The sequence below is a fragment of the Labeo rohita genome, chromosome 1 (genome assembly GCF_022985175.1).
Source record: "Labeo rohita strain BAU-BD-2019 chromosome 1, IGBB_LRoh.1.0, whole genome shotgun sequence".
NCBI lineage: Eukaryota > Metazoa > Chordata > Actinopteri > Cypriniformes > Cyprinidae > Labeo > Labeo rohita.
Window position 1 is genome coordinate 15,937,047 of NC_066869.1, and position 16,805 is coordinate 15,953,851.

The following is a 16,805-nucleotide window of genomic DNA, read 5'->3' on the forward strand; positions in this document are numbered from 1 at the left end:
TTTTATTAATATTTTGAATTTGTTTTTTATGTTTTTATATTTTAGAACTGTTAGATACAAATGCCCAATTCTCTAATATTGATGGAAAAAATACTATTTTTCTTACAGTTTTGAGTTATATCTCGCAATTCTGACTTTTCTCTCACAATTACATGATTTAAACTTGTAATTGCAATAGTTAATATCTTGCAATTTTGACTTTTTTCTTGCAATGTGACTTCTTTTCTCAGAATTGTGAGACATAAACACAATTGTGAGTTGTAAAGTCCAATAATGAGGGGAAAAATACTATTTTTCCTACAATTTTGAGTTATCTCACAATAATGACAGAATTATTTCACTCATTTCTACAAATATTTGGGTAAACATCTCTTTAAAAGTTTATTTACTCTCTATATAAGCTTATTTAGTATTTAAATATTTATTTTCTTTTTTATTCATATTTTGTATTAGTTTTTTTTTACATTTTTCATTTTCAGTAGTTTTAATTTTTCATTTTTTTCACATTTTCATGTGCTTTTGTCATTTTTATTAGTTTTTGCAATTATTTAATCAAATATTAATACTAAGTTTTAAATTATCTTTATTTCTAGGTAACATTTCTAATTTTTGTTTGTTGGCTATCTAATAATTAGTTAATTTAATGTATTGTAATTTCACTTTTTTTTATTTTACTTCAGTTTTAGTTATTTATTTTAATTAGTAAAGTTAGTGCTTCAGCTTAACCTCATTTCAGTTAGTTGTTATTTGTAGTTTTTTTTTTGATCTAATATTTAGTTTTAATTAATTTAGTTTTTAAATTTCACTATTAGTTTTAGTATTAGTTCAGTTTTAGTTTCCATCTAACATTTATGTTATATTTTGCATTTATTTATTTACATTCAGCTTTATTAAATTAACAAAATAGTTTAATAGTTTTAGTTAATGATGATAACTCTGCTATATACCTATGGTGGTGGTTTCGCTTTCATGGTCGCTGCCCAGTCCGGCATCAGAACTGCTCTCAGAAACACTATCGTCCTACAGAGAAAATGAAAATCACAAAATATGGCACCAAGAAAACTTAATATTGGGTCAGTTATGTAAATATGGAGATTTCCTATATTCCTATATATTAAACATGCGTACCTTCTTGAGACTTCCTTTGGAGTAGGAGACGGTGCTGCTGGAGCGGCAGGAGCTCGCAGAGAGATCGAAGTCCTTCTTCACCAGCGTCAGATAGTATCCCGTTCCCAGCTGGGTCTTGAGGAACAGAGAGGAGCCCACACAGCACAGCTTCCCGTGGGAGATGATGGCAATGCGATCCCCCAGGATATCGGCTTCGTCCATGTGGTGTGTGGACAGGATGATCGTGCGTCCTGGAGACAAACCGATACGGCTTAATGGACGTTTCAAGAAGACCAAGATGATGGCGTTCGCTAAAACAGAATCTGCCTACCATGGCGATACTTGAGCAGCAGGTCCCAGATGCCTCGGCGAGAGTAAGGATCGACTCCAGCTGTGGGCTCATCCAGGATCACGACCTTTGACCCTCCCACAAACGCCAGTGCGACTGATAACTTCCTCTGCATTCCTCCTGTAAGGATCATAATGGTTAGTTCTGTTACTGTTCATCCTAGTCACAGTATATGAGTGATTTTATACCACAATATAGTTATTTTTGCATTTTTAAACCAAAATATGACCTTGGACCACAAAACCAGTCATAAGTAGAATAGGTATTTTTGTAGCAATAGCCAAAAATACATTGCATGCGTCAAAATAAACGATTTTCGTTTTATGCCAAAAATCATTAGGATATTAAGTGAAGATCATGTTCCATGAAGATATTTTGAAAAATCGCTAACGCAAATATATCAGAGCTTAATTTTGGATTAGTAATATGCATTGCTAAGAACTTCATTCAACTTCAACTTTAAAGGTGATTTTCTCAATATTTTGCACCGTCAGATTCCAGATTTTCAAATTGTTGTATCTCTGCCAAATATTATACTATCCCACCAAACCATATATCAATGGAAAGATTTTAAAAAAATGACCATTATGACTGGTTTTGTGGTCCAGGGTCACAAATGGTTTATATTCTACCAAACATTTGACAACAGTAAGATTTTAAATTGATCAAAAGTGATAGTTAAGACATTTATAATGTTACAAAAGATTTCTATTTCAAATTAATGTTGTTTCTTCAACTTTCTATTCATCAAAGAAACTTATTTTTAACATTGATAATAACAGGAAATGTTTCTAGAGCAGCAAACCAGCATATTAGAATGATTTCTGAAGGATCATGTGACACTGAAGACTGGAGTAATGATGTTAAAAATTCAGCTTTGCATCACAGAAAGAAATTCTATCTTAAAATATATTCAAACAGAAAATAGCTATTTTAAATTTGAATAATTTTTCACACTTTTACTGTATTTACTGCATTTATTGGATCAACAAATGCAGCCTCAGTGAGCATACAGAGACAAAATCTTATAAATGGTACAGTTACACAATATACTTTCCGTACCTGAGAGCTGGTTGGTGCGAGATTTGCGTTTATGAGGCAGGCCGAGGTCCATCACGATCTGCTCCATCTCTGATTTCACCTTCTCCTCAGGCAAACCCTTCAGACGTGCATAAAACCAGATGTGCTCCTCCACGGTGAGCCTGAAAAACAAAGAAAACTGTCTAGATTTAGAGCTGCCATTATTTGCATACACAAAAAAATGAGCTTTTTGGTCTCAACGTACATGCTAAACAGGACGTTATGCTGCGGACACACGCCTAGGTTTTGGCGTATAGTGTTCAGATCAGTGCGAATGTCTTTGCCCTGGATGTAAGCGGTGCCTGAGGTGGGTGGAAACAGGCCGGTGAGGATAGACCTAAGAAAGCAAGAAATATTGAGTTCATCTTATTAACATCATCACATTAATAGCATCAGATATAAAAAGATCTTTTATTGAGTTGTCGTACATGGTTGTGGTTTTTCCAGCGCCGTTGTGCCCCAGGAAGGAGGTGATTTGACCCTCATAAAAACCCAGAGTCAAACCATCCACCGCCAGTTTGCCGTTGCTGTAGACCTTCACCAGGTTCTCAATGTAAACACCTGGATCCAGGTGAGCTGGTTCTTCTTCAATGCATACAGCTAGAAAACAGATCAAACCGCTCATATTTAGTCTTATATTTAACTGCTTTACATGTCTATCATTTTGTTGGATATACATATATATTAAAATTTCAGATGTTAGATTTCTCTACCTTCAGCATTTTCTTTCTTGTTGGTCGGTGCTGATGTAATCCCACCGCATTTCTCTCCACACCAGTATGACTTGGTGAAGGGGAAGTACCAGGGTCGTGGGATGCCGTATTGACCTTTCAGAGTGACATTTTTAGACCGTGAGAAACTCCCCAAAGCTGTCAGTGTCTTGCATTTTTAAGCCGGCTTTAAATAGTTGCTTACCTGGAAACACAGCTTCAATGTACCAGGTCATGACGGCGTAGAGCACAGAATCGAAGAGCATGAGCGAGATGGAAGTGGTGAGACTGTAGCTGTCTTCCTGCATGGGGCTGGACAGCAGGTTACTCCACTGTATGCCCACACCCTGCTCCTCGAACAGAGCGAAGTACTCGCAGCCGAAGCCGAACGCCACCGGAGACAAGAGGCTCTGAGGAAAGAGAGACGGAAGTGTTTACTACATGAAGGTCAGGGGTGTAAAAAATGTAAAAATCAATAAATAATAGAAAATAGGTTGAAAAAGTAAATAATACAAATGATTAAAATAATAAAAATAAACAAATGCATAAAATTGGACTAAACTAAAAATAACTATAATAACCAAATAAAAATAGATTAAAATAAATAAATTAACAAAAATAACAGATAATAATAGTAATAATAGATAATAAATCAATACAATTTTATTAAAATATAAAAAATGAATTAAAATATCAAAATAAAATATAATATAATAAATATAATATAATAAAAATAACAAATACAAAATAGATTAAAATAAATCAATAGTTTTTTAAAATAATAAATGGATAAAAATTGGATTAAACTAAACAAAATCAAAAATCATTAAAATAACTAAATAAATTTAGATTAAAATGAATTAATACAAGATTGCATTAAAATAAAAATTAATAGATTTGAATAAAATAATAATAGATAGTAAAATAATACAATTTAATTTAAATAATAAAAAATAATAGATTAAAATAACTACATAAAAATGAAATTCAAAGAAATAAATACAAATTTTGTTCAAAATAAATAAATAAAAAATAAGATTACAATAGATGAATAAAAATCGTATTAAAATAAAACAAATAATAGGTTAGAATAAATTAATAATAAATACAATTTAATTAAATATTTTTAAAAAAGTAATAGATTAAAATAACTAAATAAAAAATAGATTAAAATAAATATTAAAAAATTGTTTAAATAATAAAATATAAAAACGAAAATTTTAATAAATAAATATGCAAAAAAATAGCTTCCGGTCTCATCAGCATTCAGCTATTTTTGGCTGTGCAAAACAGCTCATTTTGCTGCTTGATATTGCAAATTGGTGTGTCTTACCATATTTTTAATGTTTTATCTTAATTATGAGCACATTGGTTTGTAGTGCAAACGATTTTACAGTTTACTGTCTCACCCATAGGCTTACTTCCGTGTTAAAGAAAAATTTGGATACAAACTATACAGATGCCTCATATTTGAGGGTCCGATGCATCTAAAAGATTGAAAACCGATGACATTTATGAATAGCATTCACACTCACCACTACTACTTTGGCACCAAAACCCACATAATCCTGCCAGGCCACGCACAGCACATAGGGAAGGTAGAGAGTGAAGTATATGATGCCTCCGCAGGCCGCGGCGAGGTTAGCGCGGGAGAAGAGCGTGCTGATCAAGAAACACTGCATGATGGTCACGACGGCAAAGGAGGCCAAGAACAAGTAGACCACACCAGGATCACTGTACGGAAGCAGATTCCCCATCTGAGCAAAACATGAGAAACAAAACCATGTTAAATAGTTGTTAGGCTTATATTTAAATATATCGTTCTGTGACAATACGCACCTTCAGGATGAGCACCAGCAGGGCGGCGCTGATGAGCAGTGGGATCAGACTACTGATGAACCAGCTGAGCCACAAGATGCCATTATCCAGACCCATAATCCTCATGGTCTCCTTGAGCCGGGCTTCCTTCTCGTACACCACACCCTTGATGATGATGGCCACCGAGTACATCCAGGCCAGAGTCATGAACAGAGGCATGGAGCGGCTCATTACCCGCAGGAAACTAGGGCAGAGCAGACAGGATGGGTTACACCTTCAGCATCAAAATAAACAATGGCTGTTTTGGTGTTGATAAAACACGCTAGAGCACGTCTGTATCAAAAGATATCTGCTGAGATACCCAGTTTTGGGCAAAAGCTACTTCATTTGTATCTCATACTGCACTGAAATAAGCTCAGCGTAGTTAGTAAATGGCAGTTATACCCAATATTTATGTATTTTAATGCTTATTATAATATCACATTCTTAGTTTAGCAACAGGCTAACACCAAACTTCACTGAAATCAAATGTTTAGCACATCAGATTGGTCACTTATGATGTTTTACTTTAGATGGTATGAAATAACATAGTAGTCAGCTGACTTTGAATGTGTTAGGCCAGAGCTTTTCAAATTGGAGTCTGTGAAAAATGTAAAATAAATAATTAAATTAAATTAAAATTTCATAAAAAACAACTCAAAATACAAATAAATAAATAACTGGAGTAAAATAAATAAAGAAATTTGACATTAAAATAAATATTAGGTTATACAAATGTATTCAATTATACCAATTTAGATTTAAACAAATAAAAGGAAAATTAAAAGGTTTGTGTTATTGCTTATTTTTTATTTAATCAAAATAAATTTCGTTTCATTTTAATCTTTTCAATTTGCTTTTAATTTTACTTTTATTTATTTTATTTTGATCTAAATTTGTGTATTTTTTTATTCATTTTACTGTCCTATTCTTTACAAATTTTGATTTTATTAAATAAATGTAAAATTAAAGTAAATTAAAAAGATAAAAACTAAGATAAGATAAGATAAAAAAAAAAGTTAAAAAAAAAATTATTTAAATAACAGAATTAAACAGAATTAAAGTAAACTGAAAAATTAAAGTAAAACCAATAATGTATTAAACAATTAAATTTAAATGAACAAAATAAAACAACAATTTGATTAAGATAAATAAGAAATAAACAATAAAAATTATATTTAAATAAATAAACAATTGTTTATTTAAATCAATACATAAAAATAGAATTACAATAAATTTAAAAAATAAAGTAAAATGAATAAATAATGTATTAAAATTAAAATTTAAATATTTGATTAAGATAAATAATAAATAAATTAGATTCAAATATTTTTTTAAATAAATAATAAATACATAAAAGTAGAATTAACGTAAATTAAAAAGATTAAAGAAAAATTAATAAATAATGTATAAATATTTAAACTGAAATAAAAAATAATAACAGCAATTTTATTAAGATAAATAGTAAACAAACAATACAAATTATATTTAAATAAATAAAACATATTTTTATTTAAACAAATAAACTAAAAAATAAATTTAAAACAAGTAGACTAGAAAGAAAATCATATTTTACATATATATATAATATTAATTTTTCACATTTTAATTTGAAAATATACATGAATACAGCTGCATTTTTAGGATTTTAGCATGGGGGTCGATTTCTCACATGAGGACCATCATGGCATCTAAGAGATTCTTTCATAAGACAGCAATGCAGCTGAACACAGAGCCTAATTGTTACTAATTTGATTTTGTCTGTAACTGTGAATGAAACCCAATCATAAATGTACAATAGCTGCTGTAAAATGCTGTTTCTTACATGTCGTCCACATAGCAGGGATACGGCATCTGCTGGATGTAAACTCCCGTTTTCTCCTTGCTGCCGGTCAGAGCTCGTATGATCCCGTGTTCAATCACGTCCTGCAGGTAGGAGAAGCCGCCCCAGATATACCGCAGGTCTTCAAACGGGTCCGCACGAGGACCAGGATCCCAGTATCTACATCAAAACACAATCATTAGCTCTCAGACTTCAGTTAAAATCCCATTTAATTTCTCCATAATTATAAACGTATGTCTCCTACCCATCCTTGATCTTGTTGGTGCGCTCCACGTTATCAATATCCATGCGTATCTTGTAGTTGACATTAGGCGGCAGGTCAGACGTGTTGGTCTGCATGTCAGGAAACACGATCCCAGCCCAAAACTTGCGGTTATCCAGCAAACGCATGGACTTGTTTACCAAACGCTCCTCATTAGCCACCGGCTCCAGCTTATCCAAGGTCACACACTTCAGGGCAGGAAAATAAACAGTTTATCAGAAGGAAGTCAAGGTCAGGTTGACCGAATTATGTAATTCTGGTAATCAAAAAATCTGGGCCAGTTTGAACAAATATTTTGCGAAATAATCACCCAAGTTCAGCTGACTTTGGACTGCAGCATAATTGATTTGTTACTGTCATTTAGTGGAGAACAGACAAGTGTTTCTTTATCTGACCCAGAAAATAACGCGTGAACTGAAATCACAGATTCAGTTTTCTTAGAACCATTTAACTGATTAGCATAGATCATAAGATGCCCATTTAATTTTTTTTGTTTACATCATTGTCAATCAAGTCAAATATAATAAACAAGCCAATGTGTTCACTTTCAAGTCAACATCCTGCTTCCTGGATGCATGACTGGATTTTGATTTGTGTAATGAAGAGGAGTGTATATTATATGCATACCTCCATGAACCGCGAGATGGTCTGGATGGCCTGATCCGTCTCGTTGAACACTTCTCTCCATGTGTACGCCGAACCTTGGGGACGCGTGTCCTCTGAAGCCTTGGACAGAAAGCTGGACACGTCCTCCACGTGCCAGTCCGTCCCGCTCAGCTTGGCGTTAAAGAAGCGAGCGCTAGCGTTGTTCTGGAGGAGCGTCTGTTTAGGAGAAATAACATTTAGTTAATGTATGTATGTATGTATGTATGTATTTCTGGTACTATAAATGCATCAAATAAATGTAAACCAAAAAAACAAAATGTTAAAACTATGATATGATAATTTTTTAACAAATTTATTACACACTTATAGATTTATACTCTACACTGTGAAAAAAAAAAAAAAAAAAAAAAATATATATATATATATATATATATATATATATTATAAATATGTCTAAACCTGGAAAATATTTATTTTATATTGAGTTAAATTATTACATTTTTCCCTACTTATTATTGTACAGTACTGTTAGATGTGTTATTTATTTACATATTTATTTTAATCTAATTTTTATTTATATTGAGTTAAATTATTACATTTTTCCCTACTTATTACTGTACAGTACTGTTAGATGTGTTATTTATTTACATATTTATTTTAATCTAATTTTTATTTATTTATTTTAATCTATTTTTGATTGATTTATTTTAATTCATTTTTATTTATTTATTTATTTATGGCACTATAAATTAGTGTATTACTTCATAACAAAACTGAAATAATACAATTAAAACATAGGAGTAGTAATAGTAAAATAGTTCATATAAATCAGTGCATCAAAAGTTAAATTATTACATTTTTCCCAACTTATTATTGCACTGTATTGGTAGATGTATTATTTAATTACATATTTATTTTAATCTAATTTTTATTTATTAATTTATGGTACTATAAATGAGTGCATCAATAAATGTAAACTAAAACATAATATTAACAAAACTATAATATCATAATTTGAAAACATTTTAATTACACACTTATAAACATTCTTTATGCCAGGATTGCCAAGATAACATTATAAAGATATTTTGTTAATTGATGGATTTTTTTTTCTTTTAAGGTAAATACTTTTTTTTGTACGTCTAATTATATTTATTACATATTTATTATTATTACATATTTATACTGTACTGCAAAGTATATTACTTATTTATTTAAATCCAGTTTTAATCTAATTTGTATTTATTTACTTTCTTACTTACTTGCTTAATTTTTTTCAGCACGACCTTGCATGAAAATCATGCACATAGCAATGTGACAGTAAATTACGTATTTTGTGCCTATGACAACAAAACACTTAACGTAATACACTTTTTCATTAGTCTGGCCACAAATAGTTCCTTAGAATTCTCCAAGGATATGAAGATCTCCAGTAATAAGTATGCGTCCTGTGGTGCACCACACGTTGTGTGCCATGTGAGTTCAGTAGTGAGGTTAAAATGCACTGTGGCTTTTGTCCAAAAGGTGGCAGTGTGAAGTTCACCATCTGAGCTCCTCCTAACACAAAATCATGTGCTCAGAGGTGACTAACAGGAACAGTGTCTTTTGTTTCAGGAAGGTTATCTGCGTTCAGAAAGATGCTTGTGTGTGTGAGAGACGTACCCGAACGAGGTCCATCTCCTCACTGTGCTCCATAAAGTTCCAGATTTTGGGTCTGACCTCTTCCCACATGCCGCCGAGGTCCCTGAGCACACCGAGCTCCTGAAACGTCTTATTGACCTGGGACAAACAGAGACACAGTTAGGATGCTCCTCTACACAATATATAAAAATACTGTATCTCAGAAACCTGCTTTGTCTAAATGTATTATTTCTCATGGTCTTCAAAACCTTGTGATCTACAAGTTTCTGTTTAAATTACTTTTATTACTTAGATTAATATAAATTGTGTCCACATATTATGCAAATAACTACATATTACATTCTCCTTATATTTCCATTCTATGGTTTATTGTTAACTAATACCTAAAACTATATAAAAAGATGTTTTCGTTAATTGAAATTGACAGCTAAAGTAAAATATAATCTAAATATTAGATGAAAAAAGTTCTATTTTATTCTATTTTATTATATAAATAAAATAATAAAATATAATAAAATAAAATATGTTAAAATAAGTTAAATAAAATAAGTAAAAAAAACAAAAAACTAAAATTACTAAAGTCATTACTTATTCCTGTATTTTCATTTTATGTTATTTCAGTTTTGTTATTGGTAACTAATACTAAATATATATATATATATATATATATATATATATATATATATATATTTATAATATTAAAGTAATATTATATTAATGTAATATTCTACATATTAACTAATACTATATATATATATATATATATATATATATATATATATATATATATATATATAGTTTTTGTTAATTTAAATAAAACCAAAATAAAATATAACCTAAATATTATAGGAAAAACTTGCAACATGCAAATGTATAAGTTTTGCCTTGGGAACTAGCTGAAATAAAATAAATATTATAAAATAAAAAATAAAATATGTTTAAGTTTAAGTTACTAAAAAAACAATTTGTAATTTTTCAACAAGCAATAAATAAATAAATAAATAAATAAATAAATAACACAAAAAATTATTAAAACAAACTAAAATCCAAAAAGAAAACATAAAAATGGAAGCTAATTTAAAAATAAATTCTACTCAAGTAAAACTAGTTCTGATGACTTTACTATTAAAACAATATAATAAAAACAGTACTAATACAGAATAATTATATGTGTCAAATCTTTGACTCACAGTAACCTGGTCAACACTAGTTTGGAATAATTATTATTACTCAGTAGCGTCTCCTGACCTCTTGTATGATCCTCTGTGTAGCAGGAGTGTCTGGGGTGTACAAGATCTTCCCCATGAGCAGCGGCTTCAGAGCCCTCCAAATCATGCGGGATATGGGACTCGACTCCAGGCCCTTCATCAGGCTGTTGCAGTAGGGCGCTAAAGAAAAAAGAGTGGGATTTTTTTATGTGAAATATTTGTATTCACAAGTAAAGTAAAAGAGAGAAATACAGCTTCGCTTACTGGAGGAGTTGTCATAAACAGAATCAGGTTCGCTGTCGCTGTCATTGCCGTAGTTTCCAAAGAGGGCCTTGTAGTTGTTGTCCTCGTACCAGTTTAGCGACTTGATCTTCAGGCCTCCACCCTCCGGGTGGCCACAGACAATGCGGGACACGGCCTGGTACATGTGGTTGGGGGACTGTGTGCTGTTTCCTGTCAGGTACAGGATCTCGTTGCGCATGTCCCGCCAGCTCTTTATACTCGCAAACTGAGAAATAATGAAAGAGATCAAAAAAGTGAGTCAAAAGTGACTTCATTTAAAAGTCTGCCATTGGTAAGATGTATTTTGGCACTGTTTACTTGCTTAAAAATCCAGTAAAAATAGTAATATTGTGAAATATTATTACAATTTAAAATAGCTGTTTTCTAAGTAAATATATTTTAAAATGTAATTTATTTCTGTGATCAAAGCTGGATTTTCAGCATCATTACTCCAGTCTTCAGTATCACATAATCCTTCAGAAATCATTCTAATAGCAGAAAGTTGCTCAAGAAACAATTAATGTCTATGTTAACATAAAATATAATTTTATTAATTAAGAAAATATTTACTTTCAAAACCCAGTTGTCTTTTATATAAAAAAATTAGAGATTTAAAATTAAAAAACTAAATTATTGACATTGAAATGCTTTCTTTCGTAGATACATGGATGAGTGAAGAACCGCATGACTGTCAAACGTCACAAAACATTTGCTTATGCTAATGAATTACTTAAAACTGTTTGTCTGATGTTGAGAAAAGCAAATTCAAACACATTAGTACCTTGACATGTGTTTATACAGTTCTCTCAAAGTACGTCATTCATTGTTACAGGTGCTTAAGGAAAGTGTGAGGCTCATATTAAAGGAGAAGTTCACTTCCAGAACATACATTTACAGATAATTGACTCCCCCCTTTGTCATCAAAGATGTTCATGACTTTCTTTCTTCAGTCGTAAAGAAATTATGTTTCTTGAGGAAAACATTTCAGGATTTCTCTCTATATAGTGAACTTCAATGGAGTTTGAACTTCCAAAATGTAGTTTAAATGCAGCTTCAAATGGCTCTAAACGATCCCAGCCAAGGAAGAAGGGTCTTATCTAGCAAAACGATCGTCAATTTTAAAACAAACTGACAATTTCTATACTTTTTGACCTCAAACGCTCGTCTTGTCTCGTCTCTGTGATGTGCACGTGTAGTCTGTGTAATTGGGCCAATAAAGTTAGGGAACATCTAAAAACTCCCATCTTGTTTTCTTCAAAATAGTCCTACATTGCTGTTTTACCTTTTTTTGGTAAACGCTGTTTGATCTTCTTTGCATGTTCACTTTGTAAACACTGGGTCGGTACTTCTGCAGCGATGTAGGACGATTTTGAAGTTGGAGGAGAAAACGAGATGGGAGTTTTTGACATACCCTAACTGTACTGACCCGGATTACACAGAGTTCACGCAGAGCTAGACAAGATGAGCGTTTGCAGTTCAAAAGTATATAATTTGTTAATTTGTTTCGAAAACGGCTGAACGTTCCGCTAAATAAGACCCTTCTTCCTTGGCTGGGATCATTTAGAGACATTTGAAGCTGCATTTCAACTGCATTTTGGAAGTTCAAACTTCTTCGGAGCACCATTGAATTTCATTATATAGAAATAACCCCTAGAATGCTTTCCTCAAGAAACATAATTTCTTTTTGACTGAAGAAAGAAAGACAAGAACATCTTGGATGACAACGTGGTGAGTACATTATCTGTAAATTTTTGCTCTGGAAGTGAACTTCCCTTTTAATGTCAAAACTCGCTATTCTATTACATGACTTTGTTTGAAGGTAACCTCAATGTGTTGTTTATGAGTCTTTAAATGTGCACTCCACGTGCCCATCTGCATTTGGGACATTATACCTCTATGTGTCAGAGGGTGTAATGATTGTCAAGTGTTGTCACTGTCAGCTGAAGGGTGTTACTGACGCTGACTAAACCAAAACATCACAATAATAACAATAATAATTCAGAAACATCCTTGTATCTCCTGCATATCTGAACTGTGCAGTCATAATTCTTTTTTATTTTTATTATGTCATTATTTCCTCACCATTGTATGTCATTAATTATGTACTGTGGTTCTAATGTCCAAATGTAAGCTGATGATCTTCTCATTTGCATTCACTTTCATTGAATAACAACTTCAATTTCATGACACTATCGTATTGACTGCCTTTACTGTAATTTTTTTTTTTTTAACTTTTTATAAAGTTCAGTGAATAATCAATCAATCACAAATTCATTTTGCATGCAAAACGGCCTACACAGGTTTGGAAATGAGGGTAAATAGTGATGTTAATTATGTTTAAGTACTGAAATTAAAACAGAGCAGAAGTATAAAAATAGATGACGAATGTAAGTGTCTTCAGGGAAAATCCAGTGCAATCCAGAGCAGGAATGAAAGGAAGTTTATGAAAACCGTATCTTGTGCCACATGCCTGACAGCAAGTCGAACAGAGGCGCTGCTGTGACAGGCTCACGCATGCCCGCCGTGGACCAGGTTACTATCGGTCATTCTCCTGATGAAGCGGGAAGAGACCTCAAGAGCACAAAAGAGGCTGATAACCTACTTCCTGACATTTCCATCACATTAATGGATGCATTTGGTAAAAGTGGGCTGTGTGAACTACAGCATGATGATAATGAGAACGCTTTCATTTTATGAGATAAATGGACGGCTTTACGTGGGGTTACATAAGCTTTTGCGTGAACGGGTTATAGTCGGTCAGGTTTGTAAAAGATGAGTCAATATGATTCACAGGGCTGTAAACACTTTTGACATGTGCAATTTCCAAAATCACCATCATCACATCTGACAAACAAACAAACAAACAAACAAACAAACAAGGAGTTTTACTGGTGGGTTAATTTGCTTCTCCACAATTTTACATTCGGCAAATGAACTCAGCCAATAGGAATCTCGCATGCAATTCTTTTAGACATTAACATCTTGTAACAAGATTATTATAATTGACTAAAAATAAAACAATTAAAAAATGTTTTCTTAATTACTTTAGGGTTGTACCGATACGTGTTTTTCATACCGATTATTACAGATCAAGTAAACCGATAACCAATATTTTAAACCGATATATATGTCTAGTGTAAAAATTTAAATTAATGTCAAAATTAAGAATAACAAAGGCTCTGACACAACATTTATTTAAATTCTTTTAAATTATTTTATGGGCAAATTGGTTTAAAAAATTACCGATACCAATAACCTATATATATATATATATATATAAATCTTTAAATAATTTTTAATTTAATAATAAATATAAATCTTTATTTATTGTTATTATGTGTTATTCATATTTATATTATAAATGAATGTTAACTGAAATAAAAAGCTCATATTTACATTTAAATTTACAAAATGACTTCAGTTTAGTTATTATTTAAGTACTAAAATAACTCATAAAATTGTATAAAAACTATATAGTAATTTCAAAAAATAATACAAAAACAAAAAATACTAAAACTTTAACTAATATTAAAATGAAAACAGAAAATATATATAAAACCTAACACAAAACACTAATAGCATCATCCTTAATTTCTGCGAAGCTAATGTGCATTTTTACTGGAAGAATGAGATCAGTGACTTCGCCCACATCATCCAAGGGTCTCATTAGGGAAAGATTCAACTGTTCCCTCTCTTGTTCATGCGATTGCTAGTCACAGAAGAGAGCTATTGTTATAGCTGTCGCCTTGTAAGCTATCATGAGGTGTCTGAGGAAGCCCTGGAGGCCAGACAGACAGGCAAACACGGCCAAGTAACTGGAGAAATAAAGCACGACCTGGAGTAACCTCACTGCCGCCGGCTTTAACGAGGGTTACTGGAGTTCAGCCCACATGTCTGCGTTGCTTATGTGAGAACAAAGAGGAACTAATGCTGGTCAGGGCAGCGTTGGTGTTGCCTCAATTTCTGTTTCTGTTTCAAACGATAAAACTGGGAAGAGATTGCTTGTGGGACAGATTCCCCATGAACAAATGCCCTGTGAGATGATGTGGAAACAGTAAGTGTGTCCCTGTTCCGCTTCTAAGAGCGAGTTACTTCACATTTGTCGAGCTCTGCACTTTTGCCCAGCGCTGGCAGGAAGCGTGAGTCTTGTTATGGGCCAACTACTGCTGCTGCTAACTCACTTAACGCTCAGGTTTGGTTTCTAAACGCTGGACACCAAATACATGTGAGCGGTAACACTGAGTGTACGGCTAAAATGTCAAGCGTCAGCTCTGTGGTTTTTCCAAGGGACAAAAACGTGTGGGATGCTAACTGAAATAGCTAATTATTAAAGGATGTTTCTGTCTCTTTAAGAAAAACAAGTTTCTTGATTTCACTCTTAAAAATAGGGCCTGAAGGGGTTTTCACAGCAATGCTGTAGAAGAACCAGTTTGGTTCCTCATAGATCTTTTCAGTCAACAGTTCTTAAAAGAAAATTTGTTTTTCTTAGTGTGAAGAACATTTGAATAATCTATAGAACCTTTTTGAACCTTTTGTGGAATGAAAAGATTCCATGAATTTTAAAAGTTCTTCATGGAACCATTGATGTAAAGAAAGAATGTTTATTTTTAAGAGTGTTGGGGCAAAAAGCTTAATGACTCTCATTTGTCCCAAAGCACAAAATATAAGCATTTTCAGGAATAGCACAATGCAACATTAGACATCAAAAACCAGTAATATAATCATAATTATCCTTTTAACAGTCATTAATTCTTATCGCATTATAGCGAGACATTTTAATCGATGTTGCTGTCTTGTTTTTAATCTGTTTTTGTGACTAATCCAGATCCACCGGTCTAATACGGGATAAGGACATTAGGGAAGCTGGGGGTGGGAATTAAACACTTTACTCTGGTGTCTAGTTCGGGCCCTAAAAGCGGGGTGAGGGATATTTTCAGGGGCTCTTACCTCCACCGCTAATGCTCCCAAACTCTCCAGAAGGCTGTCTGTCGCTATGGACACATCTTGGATAATCTTCGGGTCGGATTTGACATCCCTCTGTATGACCAAAACATAAAAAAGACATTATGAGCTAATCAAAGTAGCAGATTTTACTGTTAAAATTATCTTACGTAACTTACTGTAGCAGCTGTGGCTGCCAGAAATTAAATTTTTTAAAAAATGACAATGTTTCCAGTATTATAGAATGCCTGTTTATTTTTATAACTTACAGCCATACAAGGTTGGGAATTAATCAGGGCTTGTAGAAAAAATGACACAAAAATAAACAAAAATGCCTGAAAAGTGTAAGACAAAGGGGCCAAAAATGCTTCTGCACAATTAAACAACGCAGTATGGCTGTTGCGATTAAAATGAAATGTGAAAATTTATCAGTTTGCTTTTATGCGCATTTACATTAGTCAGCGCTGAAAACGAACCAGTCAGAGGCGCTTAGATTAGTCAGCGCTGAAAACGAGCCAATCAGAGAGCGATTAATATATAGCTTCAGTGATTATAACGGGAGTTTTTGCATAAATTGTGCTAGACTAGGCTAACGTCATGGACCGTCATGTTTGTGTGTAAAGCCAGAATGTGACGTGACCAAAACGAAACAAAAACGTTTTGTATTGTTTTCTATATCGATATTAATAATCATTATTACAATATAAATATATGATTTTTACCATAATATTGCTCCTGTTTTTACATAGTATATTGTTATTGACAACAGTTCAAAATACTGATTAAGGTAACTGGGTAAATTTAAGTATTTGATATTAAAGACAACATATGGTTTTTATAACAATAAGGTGATTATAAAAATTGCACTGGCTAATGTTAAAAATGCCTTTGGAAATCAATTCCAGTGAGCAAATATTTC

General features: G+C 32.4%; 1 protein-coding gene across 4 annotated transcripts in view; it reads right to left on the reverse strand.

The window, feature by feature from the left end:
- The window catches only part of abca1a (ATP-binding cassette, sub-family A (ABC1), member 1A), a 44,064-nt gene that overhangs the window by 14,781 nt on the left and 12,478 nt on the right, over positions 1–16,805 (reverse strand). For all 4 annotated transcript variants that reach the window (XM_051133616.1, XM_051132796.1, XM_051132031.1 and 1 more), the window contains exons 8-24: positions 15,893–15,982; positions 10,928–11,171; positions 10,704–10,843; positions 9,477–9,593; positions 7,836–8,030; positions 7,191–7,396; positions 6,929–7,105; positions 5,086–5,308; positions 4,782–5,003; positions 3,452–3,656; positions 3,250–3,363; positions 2,965–3,136; positions 2,742–2,873; positions 2,519–2,658; positions 1,439–1,576; positions 1,129–1,358; positions 948–1,020 (exon numbers count right to left, since the gene is read on the reverse strand). In XM_051133616.1, coding sequence (XP_050989573.1) covers positions 948–1,020; positions 1,129–1,358; positions 1,439–1,576; positions 2,519–2,658; positions 2,742–2,873; positions 2,965–3,136; positions 3,250–3,363; positions 3,452–3,656; positions 4,782–5,003; positions 5,086–5,308; positions 6,929–7,105; positions 7,191–7,396; positions 7,836–8,030; positions 9,477–9,593; positions 10,704–10,843; positions 10,928–11,171; positions 15,893–15,982 — 2,818 coding nt within the window. The remainder of the gene's footprint in view (positions 1–947; positions 1,021–1,128; positions 1,359–1,438; positions 1,577–2,518; positions 2,659–2,741; positions 2,874–2,964; positions 3,137–3,249; positions 3,364–3,451; positions 3,657–4,781; positions 5,004–5,085; positions 5,309–6,928; positions 7,106–7,190; positions 7,397–7,835; positions 8,031–9,476; positions 9,594–10,703; positions 10,844–10,927; positions 11,172–15,892; positions 15,983–16,805) is intronic.